Here is a 19,222-nt window from a genome sequence, read left to right on the forward strand (position 1 = left end):
TGTTATTTAGAACGGATGCTGGCTATAAGTATAAGTTTGCACATTGTTTCGTGTTTAGTGAATTTTTGTCCGCAATAGACAGACACAAGGAGAGTTAACTTGGCTATTGTTATTATAATATGTCATAGAGTGTGAAGTTATTGAAATAGTAAGGAATTTTATTAGTATCGTGTGTCGTGGCCAGTTCGAACTTTTTTTATGAAATTCGACCAAGACCGTCTATTTAAATGGCACAAATAGGTGTACTATTTAATTCCAATTCGTTTTTATAAATACGAAAATAACGACATTTTTGATGCTATAATTATGATATCTTTTTTATTTAAATATTATATAAAATTTATTCACAGAGGACTTGCAAAATTCGGATGGCCGAATGTTTTTTTTTTTGTAATCTTTGGATTTTTCTCACTTATGTAAAGGAAATATCTTCGCTTACATTTTTTTGATGAAAAATGATCATCAGTTAATCATAAGATTAAAACGAAAAGCGCTTTAAATTCACACGTCACAATACCTGACTACTAACTGATAAAAAACTAAAAGTACTTTTTTATTATAATTTCCCATTAACAATAAGTAGTAAATGTCTCTCTGCAAAGCGAGCATCTTCTCCAACTTTGAAAAGTTTGGAGCATATACCACCACGTTGCACTATGGGTGATGGATATACGTGGTGTCATAGTGGTTTCCTAAACATATTTTTCTGAACCGCCTATTTCAAAATTATGTTGTCTTTGCTAGGATTTGAACCCACAAATTTCTATTTAGACTAATACAAGACTAATTAGCAAACTAGGATCAAAATGTCTTACAGAATTATGCCCTAAATACTTCTCAATTAGGATAATCGGCCTGTTGTATAGTTAAATGCACTTTCAACAATGCCGCCACATCTCAATTGTACCAGAGGTCTTGCCTTTAACTATCAATATCCCATTGTGGAAACATACGATTATATATTTGGGGCGGGAACGCAGCGACTTATGAAACATGACTTATGAAACTAGTTAGATCATCATTAGTGAGTTTATGACCTTAACCGCCAAGAACAAGATGAATGATTATAAATAATTTATGTGATACTATTTTATAAGCACATCAAAATTTACTCGCCTCGTAACTTGCAAAAAACAGACTGGCGTACAGAGTTACTTTCGCATTTATAATATTAGTATAGATAAAACGTAGAATTTCTATACGTTTTAAGTCGCCCTATGTTTTCAGAGTTACATCTTAAAGTTACAATTGCATTGTGGACTGCCCTAGATCTCAGATAAACGCCTATCATTAGGACTTCTAAACACCAACTAGTGATCTAGGTAGCACGCGGGTAACAATTTCTTATTCTTATTAAAAAACAATCTATAATAATATTCAAAAGATGTAATTTGTTGGTTTGTATGTAGGGAGTCATCTCTGGAACTAATGATATAATTCTAAAATTTAACTGATAGAAAATTACATTATTCCTGAGTGCCGTTTTAAATTATATTTATATCATTTCTTTACATCGGGTCTCTCGTTCATTAAAACTTAAAATTAAAAGAAAAAATCAAAATTCAAAAATTTGGAATACGGATAATTTACTACGAAAGCGGTTGAGGATCTATTCAGAATTAAAAAAAAAAAAAACATAATAATAAGCAGACGATGCTGCGTGTGTACATTCGGTCTTAAAAAAGACAAATTCATAGTACACGGATTGTATTAATTATCGAGTAATTACGGTAATTGATTATGTAACGATAATTTTCACGTGTTCTTATGACGAATTCTCTCACGACTCCAATTATATTTATTGCCTTTGTACGTAACGGATATACGGTACCGACATAATATTATGCGGTGAGTAATAAAGTGAAATTGTAAGTATAAACCTTTTTTTTTAATTACATATCTCTTTCTCCGTGTCTTTGGTTGGATATTCCTCGTATCCCTATAAAATACTGAGGTACAGCAGTGTGACGACTGCAAAGGGGGAAAAATAAAACAAAGAACATCTTAAGTCAATGTTGCCAACATGATTATAATAACAAGCCGGAGGTGTGTACCGTATTTTACGATTTAAAGTTTTAGTTATAAAATATAAAATCAACGCATTCAAACTATAACCTATTTTCACAGGCTTTTAGGGTTTCGTACCTGTAAAGGAAAAACCGGAGCCGATTCACTAAGATCACTTCGTTGTCCATGTGTCTGTCTGTCTGTCCGTTAAGATCCTTTTTCTCACGAATGCGCCGTGGTATAAAGTTGAAGTTAATACCGAATACTGAAGTCCTTGTTCCTTGGAGCTGTAAAAAAACAAACCACTAAGTCAACGCAATAAAGATGGCCGTTTAATATGACGCATTTTCCATATATCCCCAAACGGAATAAAAACTTATGGGGTACTTCCCGTTGATCTAGAAACAGTAGGATAAAATTCGAAAACCGGCAAATCTTTTAGTTCTATGTGTTGGTACGAAACCATCAGTACGTGAATCCGTCTCGCACTTGCCCGGGTATTTTTTATTCATCGGAATGTAACTCTATTCGAAATATTATGCGGCGCAGTCGCGAATGACATTTAGTACTAAGAGGTCTATTGAATTAGATTGTAGTAAATTAGTATATTTATCTCTAAAATGATATCTCCCACTCGACTTTTCATCTTAACGGCGTAATTTATGCCCGTCTTGAATATGGATAAGCCGAATGCTGCTGTTAAAATGCTAAGCGATATGATGCACGTAGCTTTAACTGATTGAGATATATACCAACATATATATGAGAAAGAAACTATATTGCTTATGAGTAATATAAAAATTGTCAAATGATGTATAATTTGAATATACATATTTAAGAAACTAGTATATTGGATTAAAAATTACTTATATGATTGTTTGGTTATATATATTTTTTTTCATTTGTAATCATTTAAAATGGCCAGTATGAAATTTGACCGACACGGTATTCATCCTCAAACAATAAAACTCTCATTCTCGTGTAACAGTCCGATGGAATGGCCTTAACAGCCAAAGAGAAAGCAGATGCTGAACGTGCTTTCCAATGTATGGGAACACTGCCTTCCTAAATCTGGGCTTAGTTGTTCTAGATAGATTTTTTTTAATACGGAACCTGTAGTCCGCAGCTATGAAATCAAAACGGCAGTAATTGCTATATATGATTCTAATCCCATATCTAAATCAAATTTCCACGTTATCTCGCAATAGAAAGCAATCCGTATACGGCACTTTGCCGCCATTTTTAAATATAATTTGCGTACTGTCCAATTTCGGTGTTTAAATTTTAAATGATCTTTTTCGTTTCGTCACAAATTTATAATTGTTGGCCCTTTGTTCAAAAGCCAACAGTTAATTGTCGTAATTGACCGATAAACACATTCGGTGATACTAATTAAAGAATCAATTTAGAGTTAAATAAAATTGTCTCCTCTGTAAATTAATTATTATGTTTAGTTTTGGAAATCGTGTTAACACTGGCGGGTAAATAAACTTTGCAGCAGATTTGAATGAGGACATAATGTTATTCCAACATTATATTTCCTCGACATCCTTCTCGATTTAACATAATAAATGAAAAGAATAAATAAATCAAATTGTCAAAATGTCCAGACCGTGGATAGACAGGCGGGTGAGTCGTAACGTCCACGCGAGAGCGAAATCCTATGTTACAATACAAAGTTTAGTTACGCTGATCACCGTGTGAACAACACATATGAATCTGAATGTAAAAGAAAACCTACAGCTATTTAAGTCTTATTTATATCGTTACCAACTATTAACTTGGTGGTAGGGTATGGGTAGGTACCATATTCTACCGCTAAACAGCAATATTTAATATTATTGTGTTCTGGTTTGAAGGGTGAGTGTTAGTGTAACTACTGGCGCAAGGGACATAATATCTTAGCTCCCAAGGTTGGTTGCGCTTTATATATATATAATATATATTTTTAATATACTGAACTGTTTTGTCTCTGCCTTAGTATTTAATATAAGAACACACACAATCACGTACGTTTTATGGCGGTGCAGTACGACCTCCCTGACTGGAAGATATTCATTGCTAGTATTTAATATTTTATGATACGATGTTGCCGTTAACTATGATTTCAACAACTCTATAATATGTTTTTATTTTATTATAATCTTTACTAATATCATAAATTCGAAAGTAGCTGTCTGTCTATCTGTTGCTTTACGGCGAAATCACTGAACCGAATTTGATGATATTTGGAATGAAGCAAGCTTGTACTCCAAGAACTCTAATACTTGACGACCGACCCCTATAACACGAGCGAAGCTGAGGGCGACAACTTGTATCTAATGTAGCTGTGGTATTTTGTAGTGATACAACGAACAAGAATATTCCTAGTTGCCGAATATCATCACGAATATTCAAAATAAACTTCACGAAAAAATTGGCCCAGAAATATTTATCATCGTCACCTCAGCAAAATTTAGTTCCAGCGCTGAGTAGGTAGTACAGAAAAAAAATAGGCTAACGCCTACAGGGTTATTGGTAATTCGACGTATTCCCGTTAGGTGGTACTAGGGGTGATTATTTGCGATATTTTTAACACCCATATGCATTGTGTAAAAGTGAACCACTTTTGATTTATCACGTTTTTTAGATTTTTTCAAAATAAGTCAAAAATGCAACTTACCTTTACATTACCTCCTAACGGAAATACGTCACATTACTAAAAACCCTGTATATTTAGAACCTTATTCGTATCCTTCGTTTATATGTATATATCACCTTGTATGTATGTGTGTATATGGTAAAGAAATGCAAGATGATTAACAAATCGTTCAAGTGTTATTAAAGAAAGTCTTAAATGTATTTATATCCAAACACAAATAAGTCTTAATATAACTTTTTAATAATTTATCGAACCATATATATAATATCATTTTTAAAATAAATGCAACGAATTTTATTGACCGATGAAAAACATTCACTTTTAATATTATTTAAATTAAATTTTACATCTGTTGAGTCAGTTAATGAGAATCGTTACACAATAAGGCTATAACTTAAGGATACGGATACGTCTTACCCACTTGGTTTTTAAGGCTTTTTTCCCCAAGGAAACAATCATATTCAGGTCAAATGAAAAAGATTATGACGAAATATTTATTTGTGTTTTATATCCACGGGTAATATATTAGTCACAGATGTGGAATGCAACAGAGGATACACTAGATGCAAAAACTTTTTATTCGTTAAATGAACTTAATCATCTTTCGACATTTTTGGAAGTTAATTCCAAAATATTTACATGATGTGCGATATCAAAAAATATTTTACCACGAAAGGTCAGCTGTCGTAAATTACATAGAAAAAATAACATTTATTAATTTTTAAATTTTATTTTTATGTTGTAACTTTTTTTTTATGAGAACAAGTACTGTTTACTTATGTGACTGCTTATAAAAAAAAAAAAACAAATTTACTCTAAAAAATATGAGTAGGTTATATGTAAAACATTATCATATATAATCCTATTTAGTCATAATTTACAAAACAGATTATAACCTCAATAGATACAATATACAATATTTAAAAAACAAAAACAAAATCAATTTGTTTTGACAAATGTTTGTCTATCGATTAACAGCCATCGATAAGATTATTTAATTTATTAACTTTTTTTACTTTTAACGACATTTTAATGAATAGATAACTTTTAAGGCAACGACCTAACAGATAATTACACCAATTAGTTTAAGGAATATATTAAGAATTTCTTAATCTTAATTTTCTGTGGCATTTACCTAAATAGTAACTGACGTTATTAGTATTCAGCGTCGTACAATTGACATGTTTACCCTTTTTTAGTTTTAAATGTGTAAAACTACATAGTTACTAAGTTCATGATTTTATTATTATTAGACTAACTAAGTTCAATTATGGCTTTATGTAATTTCCATTTACAAATTACATATAATTATAATTAGGTATATAATTATATTTTATTTCCTAATGTGTTTTTTTTTCCTTGTCAACAGTGGCAGCAGTGTGCATCCTATTAGAAGTAGGAGCGTTACCAAGCAGACGAAGCGGGTTCCGATGCAATGATCCGGACCTCTCTTTCCCACACACAGGAGACACTATATCTATCTCTCTCATCGCAGTTATCACTGTCATCGTCCCATATCTAATTGTGAGTATTTTAAACAATAAAATTCGACCAGTCGTCAAGATTTTTAACCTTATAAATATCCTTTAATTCAACCTCGGAGCTGGGAAAAATCTAGAATATTTAAACACTACTTCTTAGAAGTAAGACTTCTACAAAAATCATATTAAAATTAAATTATTTTATTGTTTATAACTAATGTTTTTCATATATGTAGTATGTAAGTGAAAGATAAAAAAAAATCACGCTGTATACATCAAAAGCGAGATTGATAGACGCTATTTTGTCTTTTTACTACTTACAAATACTCAATCTATATACAAACATAATATGTATACAATATGAGGTTCTCTTCTTGACAGAAAACCTACTACAAATGATTGATTATATAACAAAGAAACCATTTAAACAACCACACTAGTGACAAACATCTTACCCTGACATTCTAATACAAAAAATCGATAAACATTTGTTTTTTTAATGCGTTGTCCCCGAAATTTTAAACTTTTAAACTTAAAATTTTAAAGTCGACACCACACCTCATCGTTTATATAAATAAACACAAATAATAGTCACACACAAAGGATGACATGATCAAGTATACTGATTATATTTGTTCGTAACAAACTTCTGTTTGTCTAAAATCGCGCTTGCTCATTAAACACACATTGTATTCGCGACACGAGAAAACATAAAAATTTACATTTCAATCGATACACAAATATATATTTGCATTGCAAAAAAAAAAACAATTATCGACTTCATGATTTTGTTAATGTTTTCGCTAATGACAAGGTTATTAACAGTCTTATTTGAAGTTTAACAAAACGAATGTTCAAAAAAATAAATAAACTGCGTCAGAACTCATAAATGACATAAGTATTGATAGTTTTTCCAGTTTTTTCATTGATTAAGCTCCGATTTAATTGATTCGAATACGGAACGCTCATTGGTCGCTTATGGCAACATCGGCTGCAATCAACCAATGACAATTCAGATTAAAGTCATATCAGTTAATCTGACTTTGATCACCGTTTCAGTAACTTCGAAGTTAGACTTAAACATGATCTGCATTATAATAAATCATTAAACAAACTAGACAATGTCATAATCAAAAATAAATGACGTCAGGTATATAAAATGTCTAAATAAAACTATGCAGAAGAAATCATTATTTCTATAAATAAGCACTCAAAGACAATACGTTTGACGTTAGAGTGCATTATTACGTAATAAAATTATGTTGGTACATGAGTGCAGTTCCAACACTTACGCAATCATTCAATTGCAGTTGTGGGGTATTGAAACGATCCTGCACAGAGACGATGAGTATACTATCAAGAAAAACAAACTACTGGCAAGTGCTCGGACCGCGGCTTTCATATACCGGGACTATATTTACGGAGCAGTGGTCAATTTGATGGTACTCGAGGTGGTCAAATGTGTGGTAGGCTCGCCACGACCCACATTCTTCGATTTATGCGAACCGGATAAAGCTAGAACGTGTAATGGGTAAGTTGTTATGTTTTATTACGTAAACATTTTTAACACTTGGCAACACAGTTATAAACAAATTTAAAGATGGAAGAAGAACGCGTCTCTATTTACTTTCGTATCTTTATAATAACACGTTTATGTGTGTGTGTGTGTGCGCGTTCCGAAACTAGATTATAGATTATTATGCTTTTTTTTTAATGTTATATTGCACCTGTGTAATACAATATCATTAAATATTATTTGATTTAATTATTATATTACATAAATTATACAAAAAGTTAATGAATTTGTGTTAATTGATTTCCACACAGGATAGATAAATTTAAGTGTATATATGTATTATTTGAATAAATGATTTCCTTACTACTAAATTTCTAGCCGGTTCTTCTCATTAGAATCTACATTCCGAACCTTTAATATTAGTATTCAAATATGCTTTTAATAGCCCAACCCAGAAGTAGCTGTATTAAACAAAAAAAGATAGATATTATAATCATTAAATTTATTATTTATTTTTATTATAAATATATAATTATTACATTGATTAATCAAATTATTAGTCGATTTATATTAAAACTAGTTACTCGCCCTGACTCCGCACGGGTCAAATAAGTGTCTATGCAGCATTTACATTGAAGAACAAACATCAAAAATAAGTTCTTGTCTTTGTCTGGCTAGGAAAGTTGAACTGTTCGGCTTTTCTCCACTATAATATTATACCTAAATCAAAACCTTCCTCTTGAATCACTTTATTGATGAAAACCGCTTTAAAATCCGTTACGTAGTTTAAAAGATTTAAGCGTACAAGCGGAAGCGACTTTATTTTATACTGCGTAGAGATTATTGTAAGACTAATATGTACTTGTCTTTTTTCTCAGGTCAGAGTATGTTAGCAGTTACACCTGCACGTCTGCGAGGTACTCCCGGTACCTACAAATTGACTCCATCAGAAGCTTCCCTTCTGGACATACATCCTTGTCCGTATACTGTGGATTATTCTTAGCGGTAATTTTTTTTATACTAAAATGTAAACTGTAAACATATTTTTTTACTGTTCCAAATTTAAATATTTGGATTTACACTTACACTTATCCATTATGACCTGAGATACGAAACTCTGCATTATATTTTGTATTCGTGGGTTCAAATCCAAATATATTTTTGGTTGGATTTGTGTAATGAGCCGAGATGGCCCAGTGGTTAGAACGCGTGCATCTTAACCGATGATTTCGGGTTCAAACCCAGGCAGGCACCACTGAAATTTCATGTGCTTAATTTGTGTTTATAATTCATCTCGTGCTCGGCGGTGAAGGAAAACATCGTGAGGAAACCTGCATGTGTCTAATTTCAACGAAATTCTGCCACATGTGTATTCCGCCAACCCGCATTGGAGCAGCGTGGTGGAATATGCTCCAAACCTTCTCCTCAAAGGGAGAGGAGGCCTTTATCCCAGCAGTGGGACATTTACGGGCTGCTATTGTATTTGAATTATTGTGTAATGAAAGAAATCATCGTAAGAATCGCCGACGCCATCGTAAGAATTTTGAGACTTTTGGGATTTGGATTATTGGGAAAATTTATATTTTTTTTACTGGAAGCATTTGAACACAGAGCCGGATTTCGTATTCCGGATCTCTCTTGCTTAATTATTTTATTAAAGAAAACGTGAAGAAATAAACATGTCTCAACTCTACAATTTCTAAAAGATACGACTTTTTCTCAATTTTGCAGTATTACTGTGTTATTTCCTATATTTTTTGACCTTAGCGTCATACATCCCAATTTATATATAATTGTGCATTTTGAATTGTGTAACCGATATGCGGTCAGAGTTCCCTCGTGTTAGCCGCGTTCAATCAACCGCCCCACGCGGAAGTGACATTGACAGTGACTGCTCACTTAATTAACCCTGAAACACTACAAAATCAACCCATGGGTTCCGCGCAGACCAATCATAGACCAGGACTAGACAAGTTGCCTATCGATTTAGGAATGTATGACAATTATTTAAGTACGAGGTTACATAAAAAACAAGAGTCGCGGGACACCAAGCTGAAACGCAGTTGTTTTTTGACAATGAAATAAATCAACACTGTTGAAAATTATTGAATGACAATAAATAAAATTGTCATTAAAAATTCCGTATATAATAGAAAGAAAAGACAGGGAGAGGTCGCCTAGAGAGGGCTTAAAGCTTTTACTTTCCGAGACGATTTCTGCCAGTTCACTCGACTATAAGCCGTTTAAAAGGCCTTCGTTCCAAAACATTCATCCAATAATTAACGCCTAGCAGATGAATTCTTAAAATTCCTTCCTAATTACTGATCACTTACCTTATATAAGAAATTTATAAGTAAAATTGTTAATCGACTGGTGGCATTATGTCAGAGAGTAAATTTTAATTATTTAAAAATATTGCTTTTTTTTTAAAACTAAATTTGATATTTCACACGGCCAAAGAATAGACGGTATACAGTTTACACAAATAAATTCGACTTGAATCAAATGTGTTTTCTAAGACTGCAGGGCTTAAAGCGTTACGACTATTTGTGGTTACAAATCAATCACGTTTGGTTAAAATATAAATAGTATAAAAGACTTCTACTACCACTGTTTAAATTTTACAATAACTTGGAGGCCATTTATACTAGTATATAACGGCTATGATACGATTCTCGCTCACACTCCGATTTAACTTAGACCGAACAGCAATTTGATCATTACGTTTGTGAAATTGGTAATCGACTGTACGTACGATTCAACGATTTTGCTTCGATTGCGATAAAAGTAAATTTTTTAAGTAGAAGTTGAACTGGGCTTTGTGTTTGCCAGTCTAGATAGGTGCAGCACGCTCGTAAGCAACATTAATATGGCGACCTAACGTTCGGTATATAAATAAAGAAAACATTAACACTTTGAATTGAGTGAGCCAGTATTTGACATTGTATGGAAAAGATTATATTCTAACATTGGATGGAAATGATCCACTTATAATTAGTATACTAAAAGTATACTAAAATTTGAACTACGAATTTCATTTAATAATATTTGAATTTCGAATACTATTAAGGCACAGTTATTAAGAATTAAGTGATCTTAGAATTGATGTATTTTAATCCAAAAAACATTGCTACAATATAATATCATTATTTTCAGTGGTATCTCCAAAGGCGAGCATTCAGCTGGCACAATCGAACAGTCCTGTTGGTACCGCTCGTCCAGATCCTTTGTATCATATATGCGGTGGTGTGTCCACTCACACGAATCACTGATCACCGACATCACTGGTGGGACGTGCTAGCTGGTGCAATTGTGGGAATGTTCAGTGTCATATACACGGTAAGATATATAAAAATTTAAATCAAAATATCTTCCTTCAAAATCTTCGCTTATAAAAAAGTGCTCAAGACTATGAGGATTTAGAGTAATCAAAAGTTTTTTTTTTTTAATTTTTTGGTAAGATATAGATAGTAACAGCTCTGGTTTATACGAGAATAGAAAATATAGTATCCTTGTCATAAATAAACATTCAACTAAGGTACTAAAACAGTTGAAAGTTTCAATCCGCTTATAAAACGATTTTTTTATGACATCGGCGTACGGGGAATTGGAAATATATAATAAATTGGTACCAACCCTGACGAGATTGGACAAAGCTCTATAACCAATTTAAGTCATAACTCAATCCGCGACCTTAATTTATATTTTTATATCCCAGGTCCTAGTTCTTTGCAAGAACTTCTCCCAGCCAGCCGTTGTCAGCACGAGTGATATATCCAGCAGTGATGGTAACAACCACCAGTCAGTACGAAGATTGCTCTCCAGTCAGCCAAGGGTTGTGGTCCCTTAGCCGCAGGCTGTCTAAGGTCTGGACAGGCCTTTAAACTTCATTGGGCATCGGTTCCGATGATATCCCAAAACATGGACAATATGTAGAAAAATATTGGATACTGTTAGTGATGTTGAGTCAGTTGAAGATCTGGTGATTAGCTAATGTGATTGTGATGACGCGAAGGTCTAGTTGATTACGGAATAAGATACATTTGAATTGTGATTGGTTTAATAAAAATTATGTATTTTTGAGGTTAGACGTTTTCAAATATTTTTATGATTTAATAATCTTTAAAGATACTATTCTATATTAAAGGTAGAGGTAAATTAGATTGCTCAATGTCGTTAAATCATTCTTACGTAGGTGTTTAAATTTTTAATAACAGTAATAATTTGTATTATCTATAAATATTAGTCAGAATAAATACGTACCCTACGTCTGCTTTTAGTAAAAAAAAAATACAATAAATTTTCACTTATTTCGTAAGTAATAGCCGACTTTCATAAATAATTATAAAGATTATTTATATTAAATAGGCGTTTTAATCATATCGCCATTATATGTGTAAATAATTAGAAATTAATGCATTACTTTGTCTTATCTTAGTAGAACTGATTTAAAATAATTAAAAAAAAAAAACATACGACATCATTAATACATACATATTTCGTATATAAAGTTATACTTAATATGTGTGTACATTTTATATTCATAAAATAACAAATGACATTTAAAACTGACAATTGAATTAATTATTTTTCATTTAAATATATGTTTCTGTGGCTCCACTACGATGTAATAAAATACTCATTTAAACATTTGCCGTAAAATCAGTAAGCCTGTTTTAATATTTTTTTTTTTAATCAATGAATGTCATGTACAACATAAACTTTATAATTTTATAAAACAAAAAATAGGAAATAAATTAAGAAGCTAAATAATTAAAAAAAAATCGTTACTTATAAAATTAATATAAATAGTTGTAAGCATAAAACGACAAGCGGTCATGTTTGGCGCCAAACCATTTTTTTTTTAATACTATCTGTGGTTAATTTTTGATCGCAGTCGGAATAATAATTCCCAGTGACAAATTTCGTACGAGATGATGCAATGTTAATGAACATTAATATACATTTTATGTTCTATTTATGATTTAAATTAGGGGCTTATAAATTTATAAGAGAAATTAGTAGTTGACATTTATCGATTGTTGTAAATTTATAACTTTTTAATGTATAATAATTTGATTAATATGATGAATATAATTACTAAGTTATTTATTACCTAACGAAAGTATTTAATGTGTAGTACCTGCTCTAGTCGTAAGATATTAAAATATTTTTTATTTTGCTATAAACATTAATAGTAACTTAATTCCATAACCCACCTTCTAAGATTCTTAATTAAGCAAAAAGTTGGTTCTAATACAGCTTGCTTACATAATATTATATAATGTCATATATTTTAAGAAAAGACATGTTTTGTTCGATAAATGTACATTGTAACTTGACAAATAAATTATAGATGTCAAAGTAACATGTTAACCGGGATTACTACACTGATATTGTATTTTTTATTTTTTTATATTGTTTTTTTTTTTGATATGGGTAACATTTAAACAGTATAAGGATAGCAAATAAAATTGTATAGCATCTCCTTGTAGTACACTCAATAAATTATGCCATTTTTGACACGGAATTAATCTGTGCCAATAATACTGATAATATAACGCAAACAATGAATTTCACTGCTATATTCTGCCTATCAACTATCAGTGTAATATTGAATTTAAAAAGTTTTAAAATATAAAAACTTTTTGGTTCGAATAGTATCAAATGCGCGCATACCTTAATAATATTAGAGTAATATTACCTACTTATGTCTTTTGTAAATTATTCTTCGGAACATTCCTTTGCATTTAGTGTGTATTTTATATTGTAAATATTATAAAGTAGTGCGTGTCTGTATGTGTGTATATTGATTTCAATAAATGTCTAGATCAAATTATTTCCTTGTTTTATTTCATTATAAATAATCGTAAAATTGTTGCCAGTATTGAATTTATAATGTCGTCAAAATTGTAAGTAATACATACCAATTACCAACATAATTATATATTTATTATTGATTTATCTTATTCTATCTATAAAGATAGATATAATCGCAACCCGCTTCATGAATTAATGCATTATCGGCAGACTGAATATCTGAGAATAACGTATATTTAGCTGTATGTAGTCTATAGACCATTCTTAGAAATATTTATTTTAAGCTGGATTCCTTTGTAGTATGTTTACAACTGTCTACAATAGCTTACATTAAAGTTATATACTAAAATTACTTTGCAATTTACGAGTAGTTTCATAAGTAACTATCGGTTAAGCGTTCGAATAAAATCTTAAGCAATAATAATCAATTGAAGGATTGTCATTAGAATATTAATTACTTAATATCTACTAAATATTTTGCATTAAAATTATCGATCATATGGCAACACTTACAACTATTAGTAAATTTCGTATAAAATTAAAAAGATATTTTTTTTTTCATTGCTATCTGGGCCACAAGTTTGACAGATAACATATGGAGAACATCTTTATATATTCATTCATTTATAGTGCAAACAATTTTATCGATCCAAAAATAAATAAGTATGCAACACGCGAGCCGAGAATCGCGCAGATTGTGCATTGCCATAAATTACTGACAGCTACAATATAGGGCGAGTACTCACTAGCCATTTAAATATCTACACTACGTCATAAATATATGACGTTCTATCAGGTCCCTACCCATGTAGGGCACAGGTTTGAGCTCGCCGGCATTTACAATCATGATTCCAGTGTTCTTTTTTTTTCATATTTTTACGCAAAGGCACATGATCTAAGATTCTAAGATGACGCTAATATATTTATACAAGTTGAAACTTAACTGCGGAATTAAATATATATTATTTTGTTGAGGTAATAGTATATATTTCTTGGTTCATAGTATATATATCTTTATTCCCAGGTTGACGCATCGGGGATATGAGGAATGATTTTTTTTTCTCAAATAGCTTTGTGTACTACAGACAACGGTTACAATATCATCAAACAACCCATCTGTCAGTCAACCGAACTATATGACATTAAAAAAAAGATAATAAGTATTCTCGACCGATTTTGGACAAGGGTTCGAAAGGGCTTAACTGCGCAGAGCAAACTATTGTGCAAAAGAATCTGCTTAAACTCAGGTGCACTTGATATTTCCTTCACGCCCAAATCCGATACGCCCGGAAATAATTCGGGTTCAAGTCCAACATTTTCCCACTGCTGGGCTAAGGTCTCCTCTCCCTTTGAGGAGAAGGTTTGGAGCATATTCCACCACGCTACTCCAATGCGTGTTGATGAAATACACATGTGGCAGAATTTCGTTGAAATTAGACACATGCAAGTTTCCTCACGATGTTTTCCTTCACCGCCGAGCACGAGATGAATTACAAACACAACGGCTTTAAGTATTTTACGAGTAATGGGTGTGTCCTTAAATCCAACTTGCGGATTCCGGGCAGTTACTGAAAAATTAACAACAGAGATACCTAATATCTTTATAACGGTCCGACAACCGTTTGAACTAAACTTGAATCCAGGATCTCAGAATATCTTATACGCTTTAAGCCTATGGCTAATATAGGGTATAATGGTACTAATTTGTGTCAGGAGAACATCATGTAGGTTACCTAGAGGCATTTTATGTTAACTTTATTTAATATCAATACTTAAAATTTATTCTACAAATTATTTTGTATTACTATTATGTAATTTGTTACGTAAAACCTACTCAGAACTATTCACAACGTTTTAAAACATCGCTGTTCGTTGCGAAAGAGGAGATACGTTAACATTAAAAGAAATAAATAGATTCGTCTTACATTGTAAGAGATATTTTTCATATATATATCTTAAACTATAACTAAAGGATCATTAATAAAAATGTATTTTTAAGTTAAAATGAAAAAGATAAGAAATACTTAAATATATCAATAAAAACGTATCATGACGTGACGTCAAACTTGTTTAAGCGAAATGTTGCAACCTTGAATAATGAATACTCACCCTAGCCGCAGCCAAAGTGGATATCTCTCAAAATTGCAGTTAATTTTATGCATATTATGCACAAGCCCTTACTTACATAATTTAGACGCCCTAGGCATCGGACTGGCATTCAGTGAAATGCTAGTGAATAAAAGAAAACATTAGAGATCGTGTTCAACGCCCACGTCCCATCCACGTTTAATGTAATATACTAAATCAACATTTTCTAAAAAACAATATCAAATAAACTTTATTCAGACACACTTTTACATGCACTTTTGAAACAATAAATAATGTACATTCTAAGTATGACATGGAATTCAGAAGTTCCTGTTTTATAACAATTATTAAATTACATATCAATATTGATTTATACTGTATATATACCCTTAAAATTGTAAATATTGTTAGATTATAATCTATCTCGCGAGATTATAAACTGTCGAAAGATTTTGAACCGTAACGTACTGGTTTTGTAATTTAACGCATTACTTTTCGCTAGATTAAATATATCTGTTAGATTATCTTAAAGATAAGTTAAATATTATCTGTTAGATAAGTTTATTTTAGTTAGATTATAAAATCTCTAAATTTAACCAAATTATTATGCAATTTTATACGTTATTAAAACTTTAAGGTGACATATATGGACAATTTTTCCAGCCCTTTTTGAGCACCTATATTATAATATTGTATTAAGTTCTTACAAAATCTTAACCTATTCGTAGTGCAGGATGAACTTAGCGTAGAGAGTAAAGATCTGGTCACTCAACAAGTCGCGTTCCTCGACGTTAAATTTTATCTGCGTGCAAATCTTACTTCCTTGCAATGTGTGATTTCATGAAAAGGGACGGAAGTGCCTAACAGGAAACGGGGCATGTTTGATTTGATCAATGACGTCAGACGGTTGCAACATATTTTCCGAGAGGATATAATGTTAAAGATTACCAATATGAAATGTCATATAATATTATATATTATATAATGTAAGAGTCGCTTGTGTTTTGCAAAAGAGATATTAGAAAAAAAAACATATGACCTATTAAATACGAAACATCATCATTGACGTTAGATTAGATATACCACTGGACTAATAGCTTGATTTCCCTTAATAGACGGATATCTCAATGTTACTGATATAGTAAAGAGATATACCTGTTTTGGACCAGTAGTTTGATTTGCCTTAAATCAAACATTCTTGGGCGCGATGACATTTCAGAATAATTGCCGAAAAAAACTTGCAAATTTTTACATGTGCTGTTATACACTTTCAAATTAAATACCGTCAAAATCTATTATCAATATAAAGAAAGCGCTCGAAGATCGGTCGTATAACACGTTTATGTTAATTTTTGATGATGAATTTGTTTGACGGATATCTTGCCCTTCAAACTTCAAAATCAAACAGCCACACTAACTAAAGTGCAATGTTCATAATTTAATTAAACTCAAGCAAATTCTGTAATAAGTATTAATTGCGCTTTCCCGGTTATATATGTTTGCTTTTATTATTTATGGGGTTATTCGAGTGTAAAATTAGCGTAGCTAGTGCGTTATTAAAGTTTATTGTTACACTAATATAATACGGATGCGTTTTATGAAGAATCATTTATCTTATTAATGTACAATATCTTCTTTGTAACTAGAAATCAAATATGGACTATTAGTGCTTTGGATAATATATTCGGACTAAAATTAACTTATTTAAATTAATATAGATCATTAAAATCTAATTTCGAACTGTAGCTCCGTGCTTTTTCTAATGGGAATGGCACTTTTTTTATGGTACTAGTAGACATACGAGCAAATGCGCCACCTGATGGTAAGTGGTCACCACCGCCCATAGACAATGGCACTGTAAGAAATATTGCCATTCTTCACATCGCCAATGCGCGCCAATTATATAACCAATCTTTTTATCCCCAATTATTTATATTAAATTTAGGAAATTAATTTTAGGAAAAAATGATCTCCTGCTTTCCTATGTTTATTAACCAACATTATGCTATTAAATTTCTTTCACCGTCTAGCAGGGACTCAATTATAGAATCCATTTAATCAAATGAAAGTTCAGTGGGTTTGCTTTGCACCTGTAATCTTCGGTTAAGATTCATTTTGAAAACTACTGAGCCATCAGCTCCACTTAAAAAACTTATTTGTATCTAAGACCATTTAAAATAATACATTTTAACGCTATGAAGAGAGATGCCAGCTTCATTTGACACCTTATTTTACCAGTAATTTTGTAATACTTCTGAAAACTTACTAAATTAACATTAATTTTAATATTATAATCTTAAAGCTACTTTAATGCCATCGTACGATCCTTGCTCTAAATCTATGACCAGGCGGCGTAATCAAGTTACTCAAATATTCGCTAATATTGTACTTACAAAGACTAACGCCAGACTTACTTACCTTGTAAAAGTTACATACTCTATAATATATCTTCATAATTACACATGAGTACAAAGATGAACGAACGAAGTACATCTTATATTCACGCTTATCATATGAATTTCAAATTTGCGGTCAATAGCTGTTAACATACGTTTAAAAGTTATTGAAAACACTAACGGAGGGAATGAATATATTTAAAATCTATATTAATATTATAAATGTGACTTTTCACATTTGTTGTTTAAGCACGATTAAATTAGGGTCTGCCAGTTGTTTTGAATCTTATTGCTATTAGCTTGATAGATTAAGGAAGATCATTAACTTTATAACATGACGGTAGTACCCAAGTGGAGTTTTAACGCGAATGAAACTGAAGTCCAATAAGAAATTAATCAATTTTCTTGGGTCACGCAAATGAGGTGAATTCTTAACAAAGTTGATCAACATTTACATAATAACTACCTATTAAAACATTAAGCTTAATATTTAATTATACTCAAAATTAGATACTGTGAGATCCTCATTTGTCAGTTTAGTTGATGTCACAACTATTGAAACGCAAAACAAAAACACTTTGTAATCTTGTTTGACTTGACGTGAATGGACCAGTAGTACAGGCAAGATTTCAGTTTAATTTAGGTTGGTAGTGCATTGTGTATGTAATATCTATATTCCGTAAAGTCTCAATGTGTCTAAGCTGTGATTCTTTACGATTAGCTGGCCCAGCTAGTCTGCTTAGTAAGGTAATGTCTTGTTATTGTCTTTTATGTTAGTCAGACCGATCAACGTATATTCCAATGGAAGTAAGAAAAAAGATAAACAAACCTTAAATTTACGTATTTCATGCGTTTTACTAATAATTCCGCTACATTGTGCACTTCTTAATGTTTATGATTAATATACCTTTATTTATACTACACCACACACTTATGTTACGAGACTAGCCCTAGCCTCCAATACGGTGCTACGTCATAGGATATCATAATTAATAATATCATTAATAACGTCACATTATTATTATTATTACATAGTATTACAATTAATTTTGTAATTAATTGATCAATAATTTGTACAACTTTCGTTGATATTATTTTATAACATTTAATACTGGCATGTAACACTATTTCTTATTTTAAAAGTGATTGAGCTGTGATAAGGAAAACAATTGGATGATTGGGGGCATTGTAAAAATATAGAGAGAGATTGAAACATCATGGTACAACATAATTTTATTTTGCCATCCCGAACTACTGAAATTACACTTAACTA

General features: G+C 31.3%; 1 protein-coding gene across 2 annotated transcripts in view; it reads left to right on the top strand.

The window, feature by feature from the left end:
* LOC125070359 (phospholipid phosphatase 2-like) overlaps positions 1 to 12,103 on the top strand; it is an 82,965-nt gene extending 70,862 nt beyond the window's left edge. For both annotated transcript variants that reach the window (XM_047680193.1, XM_047680195.1), the window contains exons 3-7: positions 6,018 to 6,172; positions 7,440 to 7,660; positions 8,524 to 8,650; positions 10,802 to 10,984; positions 11,364 to 12,103. In XM_047680193.1, the coding sequence (XP_047536149.1) occupies positions 6,018 to 6,172; positions 7,440 to 7,660; positions 8,524 to 8,650; positions 10,802 to 10,984; positions 11,364 to 11,495 (818 nt within the window). In that variant the 3' untranslated portion in view covers positions 11,496 to 12,103. The remainder of the gene's footprint in view (positions 1 to 6,017; positions 6,173 to 7,439; positions 7,661 to 8,523; positions 8,651 to 10,801; positions 10,985 to 11,363) is intronic.
* The last annotated feature ends 7,119 nt before the right edge of the window (positions 12,104 to 19,222 follow it).

The sequence above is a fragment of the Vanessa atalanta genome, chromosome 17 (assembly GCF_905147765.1).
Source record: "Vanessa atalanta chromosome 17, ilVanAtal1.2, whole genome shotgun sequence".
In the NCBI taxonomy this organism is placed as follows: Eukaryota; Metazoa; Arthropoda; class Insecta; order Lepidoptera; family Nymphalidae; genus Vanessa; species Vanessa atalanta.